This window comes from Hemitrygon akajei, chromosome 10 (genome assembly GCF_048418815.1).
Source record: "Hemitrygon akajei chromosome 10, sHemAka1.3, whole genome shotgun sequence".
Taxonomy (NCBI): Eukaryota; Metazoa; Chordata; class Chondrichthyes; order Myliobatiformes; family Dasyatidae; genus Hemitrygon; species Hemitrygon akajei.
Genome location: NC_133133.1, coordinates 158,942,464 through 158,964,709, shown reverse-complemented (window position 1 = coordinate 158,964,709; position 22,246 = coordinate 158,942,464). Strand labels below are relative to the sequence as shown.

At 38.5% G+C, this 22,246-nt stretch overlaps 1 protein-coding gene across 1 annotated transcript in view; it reads right to left on the bottom strand.

The window, feature by feature from the left end:
* Positions 1-884: 884 nt before the first annotated feature.
* The window catches only part of LOC140734875 (F-actin-capping protein subunit alpha-2), a 46,318-nt gene continuing 24,956 nt past the window's right edge, over positions 885-22,246 (bottom strand). The window contains exons 3-10 of the mRNA XM_073059521.1: positions 20,998-21,049; positions 20,438-20,501; positions 16,856-17,062; positions 11,237-11,316; positions 9,769-9,847; positions 6,137-6,208; positions 3,650-3,712; positions 885-1,829 (exon numbers count right to left, since the gene is read on the bottom strand). Coding sequence (XP_072915622.1) covers positions 1,689-1,829; positions 3,650-3,712; positions 6,137-6,208; positions 9,769-9,847; positions 11,237-11,316; positions 16,856-17,062; positions 20,438-20,501; positions 20,998-21,049 — 758 coding nt within the window. The 3' untranslated portion in view covers positions 885-1,688. The remainder of the gene's footprint in view (positions 1,830-3,649; positions 3,713-6,136; positions 6,209-9,768; positions 9,848-11,236; positions 11,317-16,855; positions 17,063-20,437; positions 20,502-20,997; positions 21,050-22,246) is intronic.

The window sequence follows — 22,246 nt, the reverse complement described above, 5'->3', positions numbered from 1 at the left end:
ATATTCTTTACCCAGATTCTCAAATTTGTTTTGTATATTTCTTTTGAACAAGTTCTGTAGAATTAAAATAGTATAGTATAGAATGAGATTCGTGCTGTCCCTTGTGTCCATTACATTAAAACTGAAAATCTGGTAAAAATGCAAAGTGAAAGATTAAAGAGTGACCTAATACTGACCCAAAATAGCATTTAATTTTCATTACTCCCTTATTTTGCTACTGTGCAGTTTACTGCTGCAACACCCAAGCTACTTTTGTACCATTGGTTTGGACCACTAGACAGAAAGCCACATTTATACTCTTAACCATGAACCATTTATCCCTGCCATGAATGCATTCTGTACATGGGTATTACATGTAAGGTTACAATGCTAGAGCATTTTCATATGTTGGCAAGTAACAGACATAAACTTATTTACAACTTCAACACCACTTGAATCTTTTGACAGACTTGAGACTAGCTCTTTAGATCTAACACTTCATTCTAGAATAAACTGGTAGTGTGTAAACCAAGCTCTGTTGCAAACTTCTGTAGGAAGTTTTCTTTTGCCACTTAGCTGAAAATTACTCAAGCAATATTGGGACAACTTGCCCATTTTATTAAAAGATGTAAAGGTGCACCCTAAACTCTTCTCTAAACAGAGTACAACTCCAGCCTTAGCTTCTAGAATGCTAAAGTAATATTTACATCAAACTACAGCAAACTTAGGAAAGGGTACTTCACACTGCAATTGTTACCATGTCCATGCATTTCTTTCAGAAATGTATCCTAGATTTATCAAATGACAATTTAATTGTCATTTACAAATGAATTATATACAAAGTACATTTAAGAATTAAATGTTATGTCATTGGAAGGAGGAAATAAAACAGGCTGGCACACAAATTAATGAATACAGGTTTATATTACAATGTGTCTTGTTCTGGTACAGTTGTGTCTGCTTCATAAAAAATAACTCATGGGTAACTTTTATTACACAGCTCATTGAAGGAGTTTATGTGGGCACAAAGCAGTATCTGCATTTTATGTATATTTTTGCAAGAAATATTAACTACATCTGAGACAGTGCATGTCAGTAAAGCATAAACATTACTAACCATATTGAATTATTTACCCATTAATTCAGTATTTTCTGTCCCATGTCATTTACCCCTTGAACAGTATATCTCTATGGAGAATAAAGGCAAGATTGGAAATTAATGTGGAAATAACTGCAATCTATGAAGGGATACATCGTAGATATAAATGATCAATAACCGTTCACCTAAATAAAGGTAATGGGAAGGAATAGGCCCAATCTGTTAAAATTTGCTTCAATCCTCAGCAACATAATATGAAGCAGAAATCAAAAAAAATCTAAAAAAGGCATGGTCTCACCCTGGTACTGTAAACAAATATGGCAACTAAACATGATGGCTGTACTGGATGTTTTAGAAAGGGAACATACATTAAAAATGAAAACAGTCACATGAATGTTAGAAAGGGAAATGCTGCATTGAAAGCCATGTGCTTTGTGCACAGTAAATCTATCATGAGTGCTAATGGTGTTCAACTGAAAGTGTATTAAAGAAAAAGATTATGAGGCAATTTCCCAAATTATTTATAAATGCAGTTCAACAATTTCACACTTGTGAGACCAGACCTTTTTAAAACAGACACGAAAATTATCCAGTCATGCGAAACTTCCTCTTAAAGATTTTGCATTTCTTTGCCAATCTTGTAGCTCAGGATTTTATTCCAGTCGATTTTGGTGCGGGTGACTGGCAGTTGTCGACGCAAGGCTTTAAATGTAGTATCTGACATGGTCTGATAGTTTTCATTGATAGCAGTCTATAAAAAGTAAACAGATTTAAGGTTCTCTGAATAAAAATATTAGACTAACAACACAATAAATGGCCAGGGCATTTACAAATTAAGTACAAATGAACATCAGAATGCATCAAAACCTGAAATTCTGATCAGTACTACCAGTTAACCAGTTTGCAAGTTATACAAGTCTGCCTTCTTTATTGCAACATACAGGTGTAGAAATCAGGAATGAGCTAAAGGTCAGATATTGATATATCTGAACTTTGCTCACTCAACTCAGCACTGAATCCAAATGTGACTCACAAAAACAATGATCTGAAGGATGGCTGACACAATGCTCAACTTATTCATCTGAAAGTCGTGTGACATAGTGGTTTTTTGTTAGCTGGGACACACCAGTACCAAGTACATTCTGGCCCAATTAGCTGAAATTTTATGGAAATAGTTAAAAAGTTACAAAAAAAGGCAAACTATTTAACTCAGCAAACATTTATGTATTTAAATGAACAGAACAAACTCTCCCGCACAGGTTTCCTGTTAACGTCAGATAACTATTACTGGCAGTGTTCTAATTTGTTCTGTATTTCACTTAAATACACAACTTGTTATACCCTTTTTAACCATTTCAATGAAACTTCAGCTAATTGGGACAACTGCTTAATGAGCTAAAGGGTACTGGTTCCCATGTGTCCCAATTAACTGGAATCCACTGTATTCTTGATGGATAACTTTACAGCAGAACTGCCTAATTCTAATGCAAATAGAATAAAACAAGTTGTATGAAATTGCTGAATTCAATATCAAATTCCAAGACTGCAATGTGCCCAAATGGAACATGAATTGCTATTCACTGGAATAGTCTAGGGTGCTGCAGCTAAAGAATTTAAGTAAGGGTGTGTCATGGAGAATTAAAGTGACAGGCAAATGGAAGCTCAGGATTGTCTGCAGACTGAACAGTGGTGCTTTTAGGTCACCAAGAGACATTAACTAATCGGCTTTTCCAGAATTCTCCTTTTGGTTTCAGTCTTCAGCTCTGAGCTGCATTTAGAGCTTTAACATGCTACCCAGTTTGATTTCAACGCAAATATAAAGTACAGCAATCCAGGAGGTTGGCATGGGTGATATTTAAATATACATTTTAATACACTAGATTTTACGACTTGTTCACATTAAATTGTAAACTGTTTTGAAAATTCAGAATTTCTTGGATAAGATCCAATTATAAACAAATCAAGCAATTTAACAAATCACCAGTTGAGGTCAAATTTAAATGCTGTCCATACTTTAAATCTGAATCCTGAAGTTAATTAGAAGCTATATAGTAATATTGAAAACAATTAGAATTGGTTTATCCCCTTCACATGTACCAAATACAGTGAACAGCCTATCTTGTGTACTATTCCATAGACTTACAATACTTGGCTAATTGATATCAGGTTTATGAAGATAATGCAGGCTCAAATTTGAAGTTGTGACCTGACTGGTGAGAAACTGGTCAACCAAAATAACTACTTAGTTATCTGGTAAATTGCTTCTTTTACCAGAAAAAAATTGAAAACCAGTTAGAGTCACAAATTAGATTATTTAGGACATATATATCAAAGTTCTGGTTTTAAAAATCCAGAGAGAGATACCAAACGTGTGCACCTGACAGCTGTAATGTCTATTCTGGTTTGATTGATTGAATTGACAGAATATTATTTTCCTGCTGATATTTACATTTTGGTGTCAAACAGATTTCCAAAGGACAATGCAAATACAGATCTGGGAATACAAGTATTTAGTTCAAAAATCTACTGGGGGGGGAAGAAAAAAACAAGTATTCAATAAAGAGTTCATACCTGATATTCATTTTCTACTACCTCTACAAGTTTTGTAAATTCTTTAGCCATCTGAGCTTCATTCTGTAAAAGACAGCAGAACAATCTAGATGTTTTCAATAAGCCACTGGATAAAATTACGACTTTGAAGGGATTTGATAGAAAGACAAGAGGAACGGAATGATTAAAACAAAACAGATGGGAATCTTAGGAGGGAAAATGAGAGAAGTGTGTACAAGTCATGTAGTAGCAATTGTGAGGAGGCAGAATCCAAACTTGTAAAAAAGGTTGAGTCAAGGCATTTTTATTTCTTTGGGAGTGGAGAAGAGGATACTCTGGAGAGAAGAAATTATACATAGACTGGAATATGGCAGCTAGCTTACGTTTTCTATTTAAGATGAGGGGAAAAACAAAGAATTGTATACTAATGAACTTAATATCTGTTATCAGGATATTATTTGTCTAATACAGTAAATTCAATTATTGAATACATTGAATGTTTTCAGTTCATGACATTTCAGCATTTCTTCCAACAAATGGCAAAGCTAATTTAATTTTTATTTTGAATTATTTGAAATAGGAGCCAGAACAAAGTCTATGGTTCTAACTTGTAAGAATTATTGGAATAGAAGTGGGGGAAAATAAAGGAGGCAAGACTTAGCTAAAATCGAACCTCAGGGAAATGAATGACCCAGTTAAGAAATCAACTAAGTAACAACTGGAATAAGTAGCTCTCAAATTTATAACATCACTAGCGGGGTCCTGCAAGAATATATTGAACTCAAACTTGTCAACATTTTATAAATCATTTAAATGATATGAAAAAGTCATATCCAAGCAAGACAAAACCAAGAGGCCCTGCAAACAGCACTGATGGAATTATATTTCAAGGAAATGTAAGCAAATCAAAATGGGCAAAACAGTAACTAATGGACTTGCGCAGCTGTTGCTCAAAATAATGTAACTGCCTTTGAATCACAAAGAAATGCTCAAATTTCTGTGGACCTCCATTCTTTACATATCTGTATGAACTGCAGTATCATGTTAAACAACAAAAGTCAACAGAATGCTAGCCTTTATTACAAGTTCTATCCCTTGTACTCATGGCTTGTCAGAAACAAAGGCCAAGTTAGATTATACCACGGATTTTGCAAGGTGCTTCACACTATGTTTTAAGTAGATGTTGCTCTTACAATGAATGCAGTACAAATTTACCATAATTAAATAAGGTTTAAATTACAAATAAAGATTATAGAAACTGGGACACATTGCTTGGAGTGTGATTTACCAAAAAAAAATCACTTGTGCAATGCTGATACAACTGACATACCATAATTACTCATTCTTAATTATTCCTGAGGTAATGAAGTATTCATAATGTTGTTGGGTAACGCCAAGCTGCAATGTTGGGGGTGGGGGGGGGGGGGAAATAGTCATTATAATGCAAACCTTTCTTTTTCCTTCTAGACAAGAGGATACAAGTTCAAGAGATGCTCTTGTTAAATAATGGCATATCCTGCAGATGGTACACAATGTATCCTCAGTGTGCTGCTGGTAATGGAAGAAAGGTGCAAGGGGTGAAGTAGTCTGACTAGAACTGCATTTATTTAACCAAGTATTTCACAGACTCCTTCGTGAGGTCTCACTTAAAGCAGTGGAAAGTAACTGAAGTTTCAGTGTTTCAAGATACCAGTTAAGTACAAAGATAAAATGTTTCTACATGCTGGATGAAATCTGGAACAAAGGAGTAAATTACTTAGTTTTTTTTAAATTTTAAAGCAGACTAATTTATTCATGACAACCAAATATATTAAACAAAATGGAAAAACATTAACAAAATGGGGCATGGACTGTTCATGATCTCACTAAATGTTAGTAGTCTCCATGGACAAACATCTATTTCTACCCCACTGTTAAAAAAAATACCCTTTGGAGAATTAACTTTATCTTTAATACAGTGTACGTGGATTTGGTAAACCAATAAGGTTTGATTAGATTAAAAGATATTCCTGATAACCCAAGTTTTATAGAGACCATTTGGTAAGATGTACTGAGTTAGCTGGTCTAAACACGGGCTCTACTCTTGATCTAACGAAGTAGTGAAAATATATGGCTACAGCTCCAATTTCCATCTGCTATTCAAAAATCCTTACTGGAATGTTCACATGATGATAGAAATGGGTGAGCCTCAATTTTTTTCCTGGTAGAAATTTTCAGCCAATACAGTGTATAGGTTTACATATCATTAACAGTCTATTGGGCAGGATTTCTGAGATCTGTTAGCATCTCTTAATGGCTGATTGTAAGATAGTGCACTCAGTAAAACAGCAAGGTGAAAGGGATAAAGCAGCAAGGAAATGTGTGGTTTGGTGGTGGGTAAATAGCCAGGATGCATCGTTATGTATAATCAATACATGCAGTACATACACTCAAGAGCAGACCGACAAACCAAGATAAAAAAGCAACTTATATTCCCCCATCAGAATGCTAAACAAAGGTCTTACTTACAGTGACAGACAAAGTTTCCTGTACATCTTTATGGCTGACCAGTTGAACATTGCCATCTTCATAATAATGAACCTAAAAATCATGAAAAGTCTGCATTTTCAATTCTAATATATCAAAATTTAACATTGAAAATCAACTTTCTCCCACCCTGCCCACACCACTATTTTAATCCATATAAAGATATACAACTTTCCAATAAATAAATTTAGCAGCAGGATAACCTAGGAACTGAAGTTAAAAGCAAACATTCAAGTCAAGTCACATTCTGTAGGGAAAAAAATTCAAGCCAATACCAGAAACCATGGATGAACAGCCTCAAAGCCTGAGATTCAGCCTTCGGGTCTGGAGACAGGGAGGCTTACAGTTCAGCCAGGGCCAACCTGAGGAGGGGAACCTCTCAGGCTAAACACACAGAGAATCAAGAAGCATTTTAACTCCTCAGACCCCTGGTGCATGTGGCACGGCATACAGGTCATTACAGACTTCAAACCACCTAGTACTGTGCCCCCTTCCATCTCTGCTTCCCTCCCTGATGAACTCAATTACTTCTACGCTCACTTTGACAGAGAGAACAAGGAGGTCACCCTCAAAGCGGATCTCTCACCCTGGTGAACTGCCTCTCTCACTTTCCACCTCCAATGTTTGCGCCACCCTGAGCAGGGTGAATGTACAGAAGGCAGCTGGTCCGGATGGAATATCTGGTTGTGTGCTCAGAGTCTGTGCAGGGCAGTTGTCCCCACAAGCTTCAAGATCGCCACCATCGTGCCAGTGCCGAAGCATTCCATTGCCACAGATCTGAATGACTTCCACCCAGTTGCACTCACGCCCATCATTGCAAAGCGCTTTGAGAGACTTGTTCTATCACATCTGAAATCCTGTCTGCCCATTACCCTGGACCCCCATCAATCTGCCTATCACACCAACAGGTCAACAGAGGACGCCATCTCTACGGTACTTCACTCTGCCCTGATCCACCTGGACAGCCCCAACTCTTTCGTCAGAATGCTGTTCATTGACTTTAGTTCAGCATTCAATACTGTGACTCCCTCCAAGCTGATCGCCAAATTTCACCAGCTTCGTATCAGCTCATCCCTCTGCAATTGGAACTTGGGACTTTTGACTCACAGACCCCAATCTGTTTAAGTTAAGACAACCTCTCCTTCTCCACTCTCACCCTGAACACCGGCATGTCTCAAGGCTGTGTGCTGAGCCCTCTTCTGTACTCCCTTTTCACCTATAACTGCATTCCTGTACATGGTTCTAACTCCACAATCAAGTTCGCAGACGACACCATGGTGGCTGGCCTGATCAGAGGGGATGACAAAACGGCCTACAGGGACGAGGTCCAGCACCTGACCGCGTGATGTGCCGATAACAACCTGGCTCTTAACACCCAGAAGACCAAGGAGATCATTGTGGACTTCAGGCACGCTAGGAGCCACACTCATGTCCCCATCTACATCAATGGAGCTGTAGTGGAGCGTGCATCCAGCTTCAAATTCCTTGGTGTCCACATCTCACCTAGTCCTTGAACTCGTCCATCCTGATCAAAAAGGCGCAACAGCGCCTTTATTTCCTGCAGAGCATCAAGAAAGCTCACCTATGTCCCAGGATACTGACGGACTTTTACCGCTGTACCATACTCACCATCTGCATCTCAGTGTGGTATGGCAATTGTCCCGTATCGGACCGCAAAGCACTCCAGCGGGTGGTGAAAACTGCCCAGCGAATTATCGGCACCCAATTGCCCACCATTGAGAACATCTACCATAAACGCTGCCTGGGCAGGGCGAAAAGCATTATCAAGGATGCATCCCACGCTAACCATGGACTTTTGACTCTCCTCCCATCTGGTAGGCGCTACAGGAGCCTCAGCTCCCCCACCAACAGGCACAGGAAGAGCTTCCTCCCTGAGGCTGTGACCCCGCTGAACCTCACACCACAGCGCTAAGCAGTACTACACCCATATTGGACAGTCTCAGTACTTTTATATTTGTGTGCTGTAGCACTTTGTAATTTGCAGTTATTTTGTAAATAACACTATTCTTTGCATTTTTGGTTAGATGCTAACTGCATTTCATTTGGCTTTGTATCTGTACTCGGCACAATTACAATAAAGTTGAATCTATTCTAATCTAAGTCGTGTTGAAAGGGCATCAACTTGAAGGGTTGTAATCCACAAACACTACCATGTACTTTCAGATTTCTGCTGCTTACTGTATTTTGCTTTTGTATTGCTGTTTTCTATGAAGAATTAAACTGCCTTTCAAATAACCTCAAGCACTAATTTGCATTGCCAAATAATCTCAGTATAGATTTATTTGCAATTACATCCTGACCACAGTACAATTTGGCCTTAAAACTAAATTGAATAAATGGATCCTTCATTGGACTTTAAAAGCTGTATATTGTGATTAAAGCTTTGATTTTAAAAAGTGAAATAGGCAACACTAGTGATTCCGTCTTATAGATGAAAGCACAAACCTCCAATTAAGAAACCAAAATTTCAAACAGTATCAATAACCCTCTTGGTCAGTTATTACCACAAGAAATCATAAACAGAGCAAGCATAAGTGCTTATTCTGATTCAACTCTGACATCCCATCTAAAAGCTAGAATCTACTCCTACCATTTTTCCATTTTTGGTAGTCCCAGTGACAAAATATCAATACAGAATTTTGAGAAGACCAAGTATAAAAAATAAACTTCGATATAAAGACAACCCGAGAAATACAGATCAGAAAGCAAAATTACAATGCTGCATATCCATGTAGCAAATCAATTTGGAACATGGGAGTAAGGAGATTCAAAATATGTAGTTTTATTAATTTTTGAAAGTCATAAATAGAGCCCTAATGCAATTGGTGCATCAATCAGATTAACTCAAAAGCATTAAAATAGTTCCTTTAGAAGTCTTGAGCAAAAATTATTTCAGTGTTTCCGAGTTATTAGAACATGAGTCATATTGCCCAGTATCAAGACCGAGTGACTCCAGCCCTCTCAATCTATTCCTATCTCACCAATGATGACCTGGTCTTTTAAAGGGGAAAACTGAGATTGGAAAATAAATAACTTGATTTCCCCATCTCTTCACTTCAACCATCCTGGAACTTTATACAATACTGATAGCTAAAACATCAAAATAAGGCAAGTCTCCACTGCAAGGGCAGTAGAATCTTATAGAGAATGGACAAAAATTGTGGAAGTATTGAAAACACCATAACTAAAACCATCAATGCTGCAACAATACACATTTTCAAATAAATGAAAGTGCCTACTTGTAACATAATAAATATTAAATGTGAAGTAAAGAATACCCTCATGGCGGACCTGGATCTTCTGGGTCATGAAAGTATTACAAAAGACAAAGTGGTCAGAGATGTTTAATCTATTACATACCATGGGAAAACAGCTCTAACAAATATGAGGAGGTATTTAACACTGATTTTTACATCTTCAGCATTAAAAAATATTCTGTTTTGGGATAGATCCCTTGATCTGGGGAAATGGCAGGAATACATACAATTTCTTTTTTCCCCTTTACTGCAACAAACACATTTACTTTAAAGTAACATACCTCGAGTTTAGTTGGATTAAGTATGCCCCAGACCCATTTAAAAGCTATCACTAACCTGAATCTTCAAAATGCCTTCCACCTGAGTTGATGAGGAAGTGATAGTAAACTTCCACTCTGATCTCCAACGTCCATTCCTTCATTAACGGAAATGAAGATAACATGCCATCAGTGTCACAAATATGCAATCTGTTATGAAATCAATATATAATACAATTTGGAGATTCTGGAAGTCAGACTTATTGTAAAAAAAAATGACTACTTGGATAGTATTCAAATATTAATAAAAATAAGGCAATAAAAATGACAATATATAAAATGAGCACAATTTTTACAGTTGTAAGAATTATCTTTCATTTGCAATCTTGCATGAGAATAATGCCCTTCACTGTATGACCTACTTACTCACCTGAAAAGGGATGAAAATTGTATTCTGCATAAACATACCATAAAGCTCTTAATAATTTTTTCCCTAGATGATCTACAGAAAGCCTACAAATGCTTTATACACAATTAATAAACAAAAAATAAAATGCAATATATAGCATAATCTAAACAGCATTCACAGGTGGTTGTATGATCAGATAAATTCCCCCATGTAGTTCCCAGTATATGCTCTACCATTCCTCCAGATTTTGTCTTAAACAGCAAGGCATTTTATCAAGAAGAATCTCTCCATCATTCTTCCTCAAGAAGGCTTACACTCAGTGGTTAATTTATTAGGTACCTCCTGTAAAGTGACATCTGAGTGCATATTTGTGGTCTTCTGCTGCTGTAGCCCATCCACTTCATGGTTCAATATGTTGTATGTTCGAAGACCATCTTCTGCACATCATTATGTGAGTTACTGTTACTTGGACATACTCCTCTAACCTCTCATTAATAAGGCATTTCCCCCTTAGAACTGCTGCGCACTGGATGTTTCTACGCCCCCCCCCCCCCACACCATTCTCTGTAAACTCTAGACACTGGTGTGTGAAAATCCTAGGGCATCAGATTTGAGATACTCACTAACAAATCATTCCATAGTCAAGGTTACTTAGATCACGTTTCTTTCCCATTCTGATGTTTAGTCTGAACAATGGAACTTCCTGACTATGACTGCATGATTTTATGCACTGAGATGCTGATTAGATATTTGTACAGGTGCACCTAATAGTGGTCACTATGTGATATTACCTTATGTAAAAAGTAATAACACTAAAACTAAATAAAGCAGTTCCACTCCGCACCCCCTCAAAATCTGGACACCCTGAGATACTGAAAGGATTTATACAAATATTTTTTTCTAGTCATTTTTATTTTGGCATTATGTTATGTTATGTTATGGTCATTGACAACATGAGCATTTTGCCCCACAGAATTTCTAGATCACACAAGAATCAAGCAGGGCTGCTTGAATATGCTTTAAATCACTGTAATGTCAATGCTTTCCAAGATGTCATTTATGGTAAGACTGCCAAAAAATAGCCTCTATCTATTCTGTCAGAATTAGACAAAACATTGTGGGATTAAGTTCAACATACCAGAAATTTTTGGGTTGAAACTGATGGCTCTCAATGCATACTATGATAGTTTGATGCCCACCAATCGTTTTCCCATATACCTGGAAAAAGAGCAAAATTGCATTTGGAATGGCTTGAATAAAATGTGAATATTACACAAAGCCAAGTGTTTTACTGAAATCCTAGGCTTTCATGATGGTTAAGTGAGCATGATGATCAAGTATTAAATCCAAAGCTGCTGGGATGCCTGAAATAAATGTTCTGCTGACAGATACATTTTGACACATTCCAGGAAAAATATCCTTTGGTGATCAGGAAAGCGAGTGGCAACACATCCAAATTCAGAAATGAGATTTCCTTCACAAAGTGTTTGATAATTTTAATTCAAGGACTTCAAATTGGATAAACTTTTTTGCCTTGGAGGCATAAATTTCAGTACAAATAATCTCTACTTTTTGAATGAACCTAGCGATAACCTAGAGACTTAAACCAAACATCATGAGTGCTGTTGATTTGAAATACAAATTACACCAGATATATGCCAGAAAATGGTGACAATACTTTGAAGTTTGGGTCTACCCATGGAGAAAAAGTTAATATTTGGGGTCAATGACTGCCATCAGTATTGCAGATACAGGTTATAATTTCTAGAAGAGTGCAAGAAGATTAAGTGACAAAGGAACTGCAGCAAAAGGAGAAAAGAACTTCTGATGTGAAAGTGGGAGAAGCAGTATCTTTATTTGAAGTACATGAGTAAGTAGAGGCTAGAAGTTAGAAATGAAAACTGAATCGTCAAAATAAATCACTATTTCAACGAGAAAGTGTTGAGGTCTCAGACAGTGGGAAGGACAAAGGTACAATGGCACATGGTACATTTGGAGCTGAACAGAGAGCCAAGTGGATAAAAGACAGCATTAAAGCAGAAGGAAGCAGTATGCAGAATAAGCAGTTACTTGGGAAAAGAGGGAAGAGGATATCATCTTAGGGGATGGCAATTTGTAAGCTGCATAGAAAGGAAGCAATATTGCATTTACTATCTAGTGAGATGAAAGACAATTTTATCCTGGTTCTCAGATGAATAAGAGAATTGCAATAACAGATGGTTGGGAGCCATGTCAACAGTGAAGACCTGATGTCAGCTGAAGATAAGGCCAGAAGCACAGGTACGAAATGGAATGATCAAACAGAGACAGAAAATAGGAGAATGGAAGGAATCGTTATAAAAGTGCAGTCAAGGTGTTGGTGGGGGGGGGGGGGGGGGCTAAGAGAGGAAAATCAACTAGCATTGGTACCAATCAACACACACAAAATGCTGGAGGATCTCAGCAGGCCAGGCAGTATCTAGGAAAAGAGTACAGTTGATGTTTCAGCCTGAAACCCTTCGGCAGGGCACAATCACTCATTTACTCCAAAAATGGAGGTAAAGTAGTAAGGAAGAAATAGCTGGACATGACCCATGCAAAGGTGCAGGATGGAGATCGGCAACAAATATTTAGATAAGGGAAAAACATCAATGCACCAAAAAGGGCTGGGTCTCAAGTTGATCAAATGTCTAGCAGTTACAGTAGGAAATCATTACTCATAGATCAGAGGAAATGACTTTTCAAGAAAGAATTTATGCAGTGCAAGAACAAGTTCAGAAGGGTAACAATAGGGGCATAGGGAAAATATAATGGGCCTTTGACGAAGACATAAAAGTCCTCCTGGAAGCTTGTGAAGGGAAGGTAAATATCTACAGTGACTGGCCACATGTAGTCAAAATGAGACTTGCAGAAGAAACTTAAAGGCAAAAGGTATCAGATATGAGTGGGAACAGACTGGGTAAGAGCAGTAAAGAGTATCAAGATAGGAAATGGGGTAAAAGGACAGTGTTGGGTCTATGAAAGCAGGCTTCAAAGTAAATTTATTATCAAAGTACATATGTCACCACATACAACCCTAAGATTCATTTTCTTGTGGGTATACACAGTCAATCCAAGAATCAATAAAATCAATGAAAGCCCACATCCAACAGGACAAACCACCAATGTACAAAGACCACTGTACGAATACAAAAAAAAGTTATAATAATAAGCAATAGAGGATATGAGAAGAAGGAATTCTTGAAAGTGAGTTCATAGTTTGTGAGAAGAAATCAGTGAAGGGTTAAGTGAAGTTATATCTTCTGGTGCAAGAGCCTGATGGTTGAGGGTTAATAACTGCTCCTGAACCTGGTGGTGTGGGTCCTGAGACTCCTGTACTTCCTTCCTGATGGCAGCAGTGAGGAGGGAGCATGTTCTGGATGGTGTGGTTCCTTGATGATAGAACTGCTTTCCTCCAACAAGGGTCCATACAGATGTGCTCAATGGTGGGGAGGGCTTTACTTGTGACGGACTGGGCTGCATGTAATCAGACAATATACTCTCCATCACATTTATAGAAGTTTGTCAAAGTTTTAGATATTAAGCCAAATCTTCGCAAACTTGTAAGTACAGGGGCTGCCATGCTTTATTCTTAATGACACTTACGTTCTGGACCAAGGACAGATCCTCTGAAATGATAACACCAAGGAATTTAAAGTTACTGACCCCTCCACCTCTGATCCACTGATGAGGACTGGCTCATGGACCCCTGGTTTTCTCCTCCTGAAGTCAACCATCAGCTCCTTTGTCTTGCTGATGTTGAGTGAGAGGTCACTGTCGTGGTACCACTCAGTCAGATTTTCAATCTCTCTCCTATATGGTGATTCTTCACTAGCTTTGATTTGGCCAATGATAGTGATGTCATCAGCAAACATAGCATTGGAGCCTCAGTCATAAGTATAAAGCAAGTAGAGCAGGGTGCTACAAGCACACAGCTTTGTGGTACACTTGTGCTGACTGAGATTGTGGAGGAGATATTTTTAGCCAATCTGAACTGACTGGCATCTGCAAGTGAGGAAATTGAGGATCCAATTGTCCGAGGTATTAAGGCCAAGGTCTTGAAGCTTATTGATTAATTTTGAGGGGATGATGGTACTTAATACTGAACTGTAGTTGAAAAAGAGCATCCTGATGTATTCATCTTTGCTATACAGATATTCCAGGATTGAATGAAGAGCCAAAGAAATGGCATCTGCTATGACAGTCGGAAAATTGGAGCAGATCCAAGTCACTATGTTTCATCATGAACCTCTCAAAGCACTTCACAGTAGACGAAAGTGCTCCTGGACAATCATCACTGAGGCACATTACCACGTTCTTAAGCACCAGTATGATTGAAGCCTGCCTGAAGCAGACTGCCAAAACGAGACGTTAAAGATATCAATGAACATTCCAACCAGTTGATCAGCACAAGTCTTTAGTTCTCAGCTAAGTACCCCATCAGGGTTGGATGCTTTGTGTGGGTTCACCCTCCTGAAGGATGCTCTCACGGCAGCCTCAGAGATGAAATCACAGAGTCATTGGGGCCGTGGGAGATTGTGAAGGGTCCTCCATGTTTTGATGGTCAAAGCAAGCATAGAAAGCATTGAGCTCATCTGAGAGTGAAGCCTTGATGTCACCAATGTCACTTAGTTTCATTTTGTAAGAGATAACAGCATTTGATCCCTGCTACAGCTGGTGAGCATCCTTCGATGATTTAAGGTTTGGTGGTCCAGAGATTCCATGCAAGTTGGCTTTCAGGAGCTAAGTATGTGGACCTCTTATATCTTACTTGGTCACCAGAACTGGCCCCCAGCAGATTAAGATTCTCATTGGTTATTCGGTGATTCTGTTTGGGAAAGAATCTGAATGATTTTGTAGGGATACACTCATCTATGACTGTTTTTATGAAGTCTATGACAACTGTGGTGTATTCATACAGATCCTCTGAGTCCTTGAACATGGCCCAGTTGACCGACTTGAAGCAATCATACCACAAACGAGAAAATCTACAGATGCTGGAAATCCAAGCAACACACAAAATGCTGGAGGAACTCAGTAGGCCAGGCAGCATCTATGAAAAAGAGTACAGTTGGCATTTCGGGCCAAAATGTTGATTGTACTCTTCCATAGATACTCCCTCACCCGCTGAGTTTCTCCAGCATTTTGTGACTGACACAATCCTATAACCACTTCTTGCCTCCCACGACATCCTCTGTTATCCTGAACTCTGGAGCCTTGCACTTTTAGTCTCTGCTTGTATGAAGGTAGGAGGAAAGCCAAGTGAACAGATTTCCTAAAAGGTGGTCTAGGCATGGAATGCTAGGCATTCCTAATTGTAATATACCAGTGGTTGAATGTGTTAGGACCCCTGGTGCTTTAAGTTATGATGATAACTGAGCAGATTTCTTCAAACAAGCCCGAATGAAGTCCCCAACAATGATTTCAAAGACTATAGGGTAGGCTGTTCCTTGCTTGCTAATGGCAGCATTTTCTATCTTGAGTGCCTGCTTAGCATAGCTGCAGGATTACTCGCTGATCCAGCAGAAAAGGAGAAAGTAGGCTGTTTGTAGTTGGGAGATTCATTAGAAACATAGAAAATAGGTGCAGGAGTAGGCCATTCGGCCCTTCAAGCCTGCACCGCCATTATGATCACGGCTGATCATCCAACTCAGAACCCTGTACCTGCTTTCTCTCCATACCCCCTGATCCCTTTAGCCACAAGGGCCATATCTAACTTCCTCTTAAATATAGCCAATGAACCGGCCTCAACTGTTTCCTGTGGCAGAGAATTCCACAGATTCACCAGCCTCAGTTTTTCCTCATCTCGGTCCTAAAAGGCTTCCCCTTTATCCTTAAACTGTGACCCCTCGCTCTGGACCTCCCCAACATCAGAAGCAATCTTCCTGCAACCAGCCTGTCCAGTCCCTTTAGAATTTTATCCCCCCCTCAATCTTCTAAATTCCAGTGAGTATAAGCCTAGTCGATCCAGTCTTTCTTCATATGAAAGTCCTGCCATCCCAGGAATCAATCTGGTGAACCTTCTCTATACTCCCTCTATTGCAAGAATGTCTTTCCTCAGATTAGGGGACCAAAACTGCACACAATATTCTAGGTGCGGTCTCACCAAGGCCTTGTACAACTGCAGTAGAACCTCCTTAGTATACATACTAAGGCAGAAATATCTCAAATTGAGTCAGGGTCAGTGACTGTTTAGAAATCTGTGCTTAGTAGTTCACACAGATATGGTGTCAAGAAAGAGGACTTTCAGATTTCAAGGTAGAGGTTAGCTTCTCCATACAACACCACTGGCCCCATTGGCAATGTTGGATTGTGCTTTGTGAATGGAATGCTACACGTTTAGGGGTGAGCTAAAGTGGTGTAAAACATCTATAGTCAAAGTAAGTTGGACAAAAACAATAATTCTGAAAAGTTAACAGCACAAACAGGGAGTAACTAGGATAAGAGGTATTAAAAAATGGTCAGCCCAGGGAAGAAAGTCTTTGTCACATGATACACAAAATCTTGGAAAGAAATCGGCTCTTGGATAAAATATTGAAAGGAAATTATCTATCCAGGACACATTTTTTGAGATGTATTACAAGATTACATTGAATAGATCTCATATCTTCAGCTTTAAAAAACAAAGACTCAAAGTGACAGATGGACAAGTTGAGAAGTGAGTTGAAGACAGAGGGAAATGGTTGTAATATAAATTCATTACTACTAACTCAGAGCAAGTACTGAATGAAATACTTACAGTGCAGACACCATTTGCATAATGTTCTTTTACATATGCTCTCATTGCAGTATCCACAGCACTTCGCCAAGATTCCAATGCATTTTCAACATCATGGGGCTTGGGATCACTTGCTTCTTTTCGTAAATGGTCAAATTTAAATGAGATCTTGTTCCTGGGATCCAAAAATCTACCATTGCCAAGATCACCATGTTCTGTTATTAAGACCTGTAGTGTGATATTATTGGCATGTTAAGACCATCTGAGGAAACTAGTATTTCCTTTCTTTAATTATGCATGAATGCATTTTCATCATGAAATTATTGATCTTGCATTAACAAAATATATTGAATATTTGGAGTATCAGCACTGGATTGATGTCAGATTTCATCAATGCATTTAGGAAACTTGAATTGAGTTTTTAAAAACGAAGGAGATTCTTGCTATAAAATAAACTGGCTACTTTGTTAAAATTTCATTCCACTTATTAAGATTTAGACCTTTCAAACAAGATCATGCCCCAATTGAGCATACATCTCAATGTTGACCTATAACAAGGCATTTTGCAGGTTATCCAGATGAAACACATCAATGTATAACATAAAACAGAAACACCCAAGTTCACAACATCAAAGAAAATTGAAAACATTCATGTACAGAGGCATGCAAAAGATTTGGACACCCCTGGTCAAAATTTGTTACTGTGAATAGCTAAGTGAGTAAAAGATGACCTGATTTCCAAAAGGCATAAAGTTAAAGATGACACATTTCTTTAATATTTTAAGCAAGATTACTTTTTTTATTTCCATCTTTTACAGTTTCAAAATAACAAAAAAAGGAAAAGATTCAGAAGCAAAAGTTTGGGTACCCTGCATAGTCAATACTTAGTAACACCCCCTTTGGCAAGTATCATAGCTTGAAAACACTTCCTGTAGCCAGCTAAGAGTCTTTCAGTTCTTGTTTGGGGGATTTTCGCTCATTCTTCCTTGCAAAAGGCTTCTAGTTCTGTGAGATTCTTGGGCTGTCTTGCATGCACTGCTCTTTTGAGGTTTATCCACAGATTTTTGATGATGTTTAAGTCAGGGGACTGTGAGGGCCATGCAAAACCTTCAGCTTGCACTTCTTGAGGTAGTCCATTGTGGATTTCGAGGTGTTTAGAATTATTATCCTGTTGTAGAAGCCATCTTCTTTTCATCTTCAGCTTTTTTTAAAAAAATCAGACTGTGTGATGTTTGCTTCCAGAATTTGCTGGTATTTAATTGAATTCTTTTCTCTACCAGTGAAATGTTCCCCGTGCCACTGGCTGCAACACAAGCCCAAACCATGATCAATCCACCCACGTGCTTAACAGTTGGAGAGGTGTTCTTTTCATGAAAGTCTGCACCCTTTTTTCTCCAAACATACCTTTGCTCATTGCAGCCAAAAAGCTCTATTTTAACTTCATCAGTCCACAGGGCTTGTTTCCAAAATGCATTAAGCTTGTTTAGATTTTCTTTTGCAAACTTCTGATGCTGAATTTTGTGGTAAGGATGCAGGAAAGGTTTTCTTCTGATGACTCTTCCCTGAAGGTCATATTTGTGCAGGTGTCATTGCACAGTTGAACAGTGCACCCCACTCCAGAGTCTGCTAAATCTTCCTGAAAGTCTTTTGCAGTCAAACAGGGATTTTGACTTGCCTTTCTAGCAATCCTACGAGCAGTTCTCTCAGAAAGTTTTCTTGGTCTTCCAGACCCCAACTTGACCTCCACCGTTCCTGTTAACTGCCATTTTCTAATTACATTACGAACTGAGGAAATGGCTATCTGAAAACATCTTGCTATCTTCTTATAGCCTTCTGCTTTGTGGGCATCATTTATTTTAATTTTCAGAGTGCTAGGCAGCTGCTTAGAGGAGCCCATGGCTGCTGATTGTTGGGACAAGGTTTGAGGAGTCAGGGTATTTATAAAGCTGTGAAATTTGCATCACCTGGCCTTATGACAGTGAACAAGCCATAGCCCTAACAAGCTAATTAAGGCCTGAGACCTTGGTAAAAGTTATGAGAGCTCAAGTCTCTTGGGGTGCCTAAACTTTTGCATGGTGCTGCTTTCCTTTTTTCCCCACTCTAAAATTGTACAAAATAAAAATAACCAATTTTGCTTAAAATGTTGAAAAGAATGTTTCATCTTTAACTATGACATTTGGAGATCAGTTCATCTTCTACTCACTTAACTATTCACAGTAACAGAAATTTTGACCAGGGTGCCCAAACTGTTGCATGCCACTGTAAATGCAAAATGCTTTGCCAATCACTGCATTGAGTGCCCAGTACAATCACCTTCTCCTCCACAAGTATACAGTAGCTATGTATCATTAGGGTACACTGCAGAAATTTGTTAGGTCATCGTCAAACAAAGCCTGCGATCGTGATGAGTTGTAAAAGGGCTGCAGATCTTTGAAAACTGCACTTGCACTCATACATTGTTCTGACTTGGAATGATACTATCCTTCCATCGAATTGGAAGCTGTCTAGATAGCTGCTGCATCGGAGCATTTGTACCACTGAGCCTGCAACAGTTTGAGATGGTAGCTTTCTGGTACCTAATGGAAGCATGTTAATTGCAGCCTTATCAACAACACCTTTTCAAAAGTGATTAAAAATATCAAACCTAGTACATAAATTTACTACTGATGATGCCACTTTCTTCCAAAGTTTTAGCACTTTTACAGGTAATAAAAGGTCCCAATTTTCTAATTTATTTTAAACTACATAAGCAACTACATGGAGTAATTATCAATATTCTAAATTCAAAAATTAGTTTTATAATTCAATATATTAATAAACAAAAATTAAGTGGAGAATCTGAAACTCTAACAATTTCATGTTATTTACTCTTAACAGCAAATTGTTGACTTTACATCTTTTAAAAGCAAAATGGTCACAAAAATAGTTAGTAAATTTTTAATATAACATATGGTTCACATTTACAAAATAATGCAGCATCTAAATTACCAAGCATGAATATTGTTAGGGAATTTTTTTTTATATAAAAGAACTGTAAACATTATCCAAGTACCTAACTCTTGCCCAAATACAACCTAAAAAGGTCACAATGACTCTAACCAAGTTAATTGCTATTAGAGTGTATTTAGGAAATTACAGCACATGCATACATCAAGATTGAGTATGGTGAGTTGGTTTTCCTTGAAACAAAAGAGGTTTAAGGAGTCCCTTGATAAAGATATATACAAAATTATGAGGTTTATAGGGCAAATATTGGAAAAACCTTCTCTCACAGCAGAGAGTGAACTGGAGGGCAAAGGTTAGGGCAGGGCTCTGAGGAACAACTCTTTCATTCAGAGGGTGGCTGGGATTGGAAATATTACTTAGTTGGTAGTTTGATAATATTTTTTAGGTCAGCATTTAAATTGCCACGGTGTAGATAGCTTTAGACCAAGTGAGATTAGTTGGTATCGGCTGAGATGCATGGTAGTTATTCAGTATGGACATTGTGGTCTAAAGAGCCTGCTTTTTACATAATAGTGTTGTATTTACAGAATAGTTCATATATTCTATCATACTAATGTCAACTTAATAGCAATTGTAAGACCAAAAGTTATTTCATACCTGATCATCATAACCATCAATTTTTGCTGGAGTAAACTGGTCCACATTATACTGTGCAAAGGCACTGAAATCAGAAGAAAACGAAGATTACAGAAAGTCCAAAATTCCCAAGTAGAGCTAAGATTCCATACGTTTATAAATTCTGTTGATGGGAAAGAATCTAATTAAAAAACTAAATTCCCATAAGATTACAATGGTCATTAGGATAATGAAGTAGGAAAAAAAAACTTTAATCCCATGTAAAGCACAGGCAATTTCTACCAAATGCATTAAAATTACTAAAAACTTTGCATTATTCTGACTTGCTGCAAAGAATTTGCTGAACTAAAGTTGATGTTTACATGTCTGCAAACAAATAACCAAAAAAAAACAACAAATGTTTACAACCACAGCACTACATGCACTGATTTCAGTGTTATCAGGAAATATATAAAGCAAAATTGAAGGTCATTTAATGCAAATTGTGGGTCTTTAGTGTAGATGATTACACTTTGCCAAAAAACAAAATTGCTGTAATCAATGTAGACTTATTTAAATGACTAAACCATAATTGTACTTACTGTGCTGTACCCTCCCTAAGAAGATTGTCCTCATTGAGCAGCAACCGCACATCTGCAGGAAAATTTTAAGGATGTGATACGTTCATTAGTGAGCAGAAAAAGACATTCAAATATAACAGGCAAGTTAAGCTAACTGACTGTAATAAGCTTTCAAATTTGTACTGTGCAATTAAACAGACTAATTTTTGTTTTCACTATTTCATGTATTGCCTAGAGCTGCACTTTCATGTTGCTGAGATGCATCCAAGGATGCAATGGGTCACATCATTAGTGAAGTAACCCAAGGTCATCAGGTGTTTGGGTCTTTCAACATCAGGCACTCTTGCCTAGGCGACCCAGCCAGGGTTGATCAGGGCGTGGCTTGTAACGTTGGTCCACAGGTCACACCACTTGATCCATAGTTATCAGGAGGCTCACTCAACAGCCTCTGTGATGGTCTTCATGGCTCTTTTCTTGGCAGTCTCCATAATGCCAAAGAGAGAGCAGGTTCTGCACAGCAAGCAGCCAGCAAAACCTCTACATCCCACCTCTATAGGCTCGCATTGTACTCTCCACCTGTCTCGGGCACCAACCCCTGGTATTTGGCTTCCTTATGCTCAAACACCATCCCATTGTGGTCTTCCCAAGGAACTGTCAATTCTACCATTACCACCTGCTTTGAGGTTTCTCACAGAATGACCATGTCAAGCCTCAGGAACTGATAATGATGTAATGAAAGTCAGGAAACTAATTGCTTGCCAAGGTAGACTTTTAGTTGCCAGTCAGATGCCTTGTCGATGAGGCCTGCTGCTGATCTGGGCTGAAGTTGTGGTTGGTCTCCAGCTTTGACGAAGGCTATGGGCTTTTTGGATTGGCAGAGGTGCCTAACTTTGTTAATGGCTGAGGGGATACTTTTGGCCACTGCCTTCAGCACCTGGTCATGCAACCAGCAGTAGCATCCCCAAGACTTCTGGGTAGTTGTGTTCCAGAGTCTCTCTTCCAGGGCAGAGGACATGATGGTACTTCACTTTCTCCCCCAAGCAAAATGGTTCGCTGGACTGGGTAGGATGTCATATACAGCCTGGATCATGAACTTGATACATTTGGGTTCTGCCTGCTAGTTGCTGGACCAGGAGATCTGCTTCAGTGCACACTCCCACTTTGTTCAAACTCCTTGCCGACCCATTCCTACCATCCTGATGACACACACTTACTTGACAGCTGCTCTCACCTCTTCCTGACAAGTTTGCATTTGAACCTGCCCTGGGCC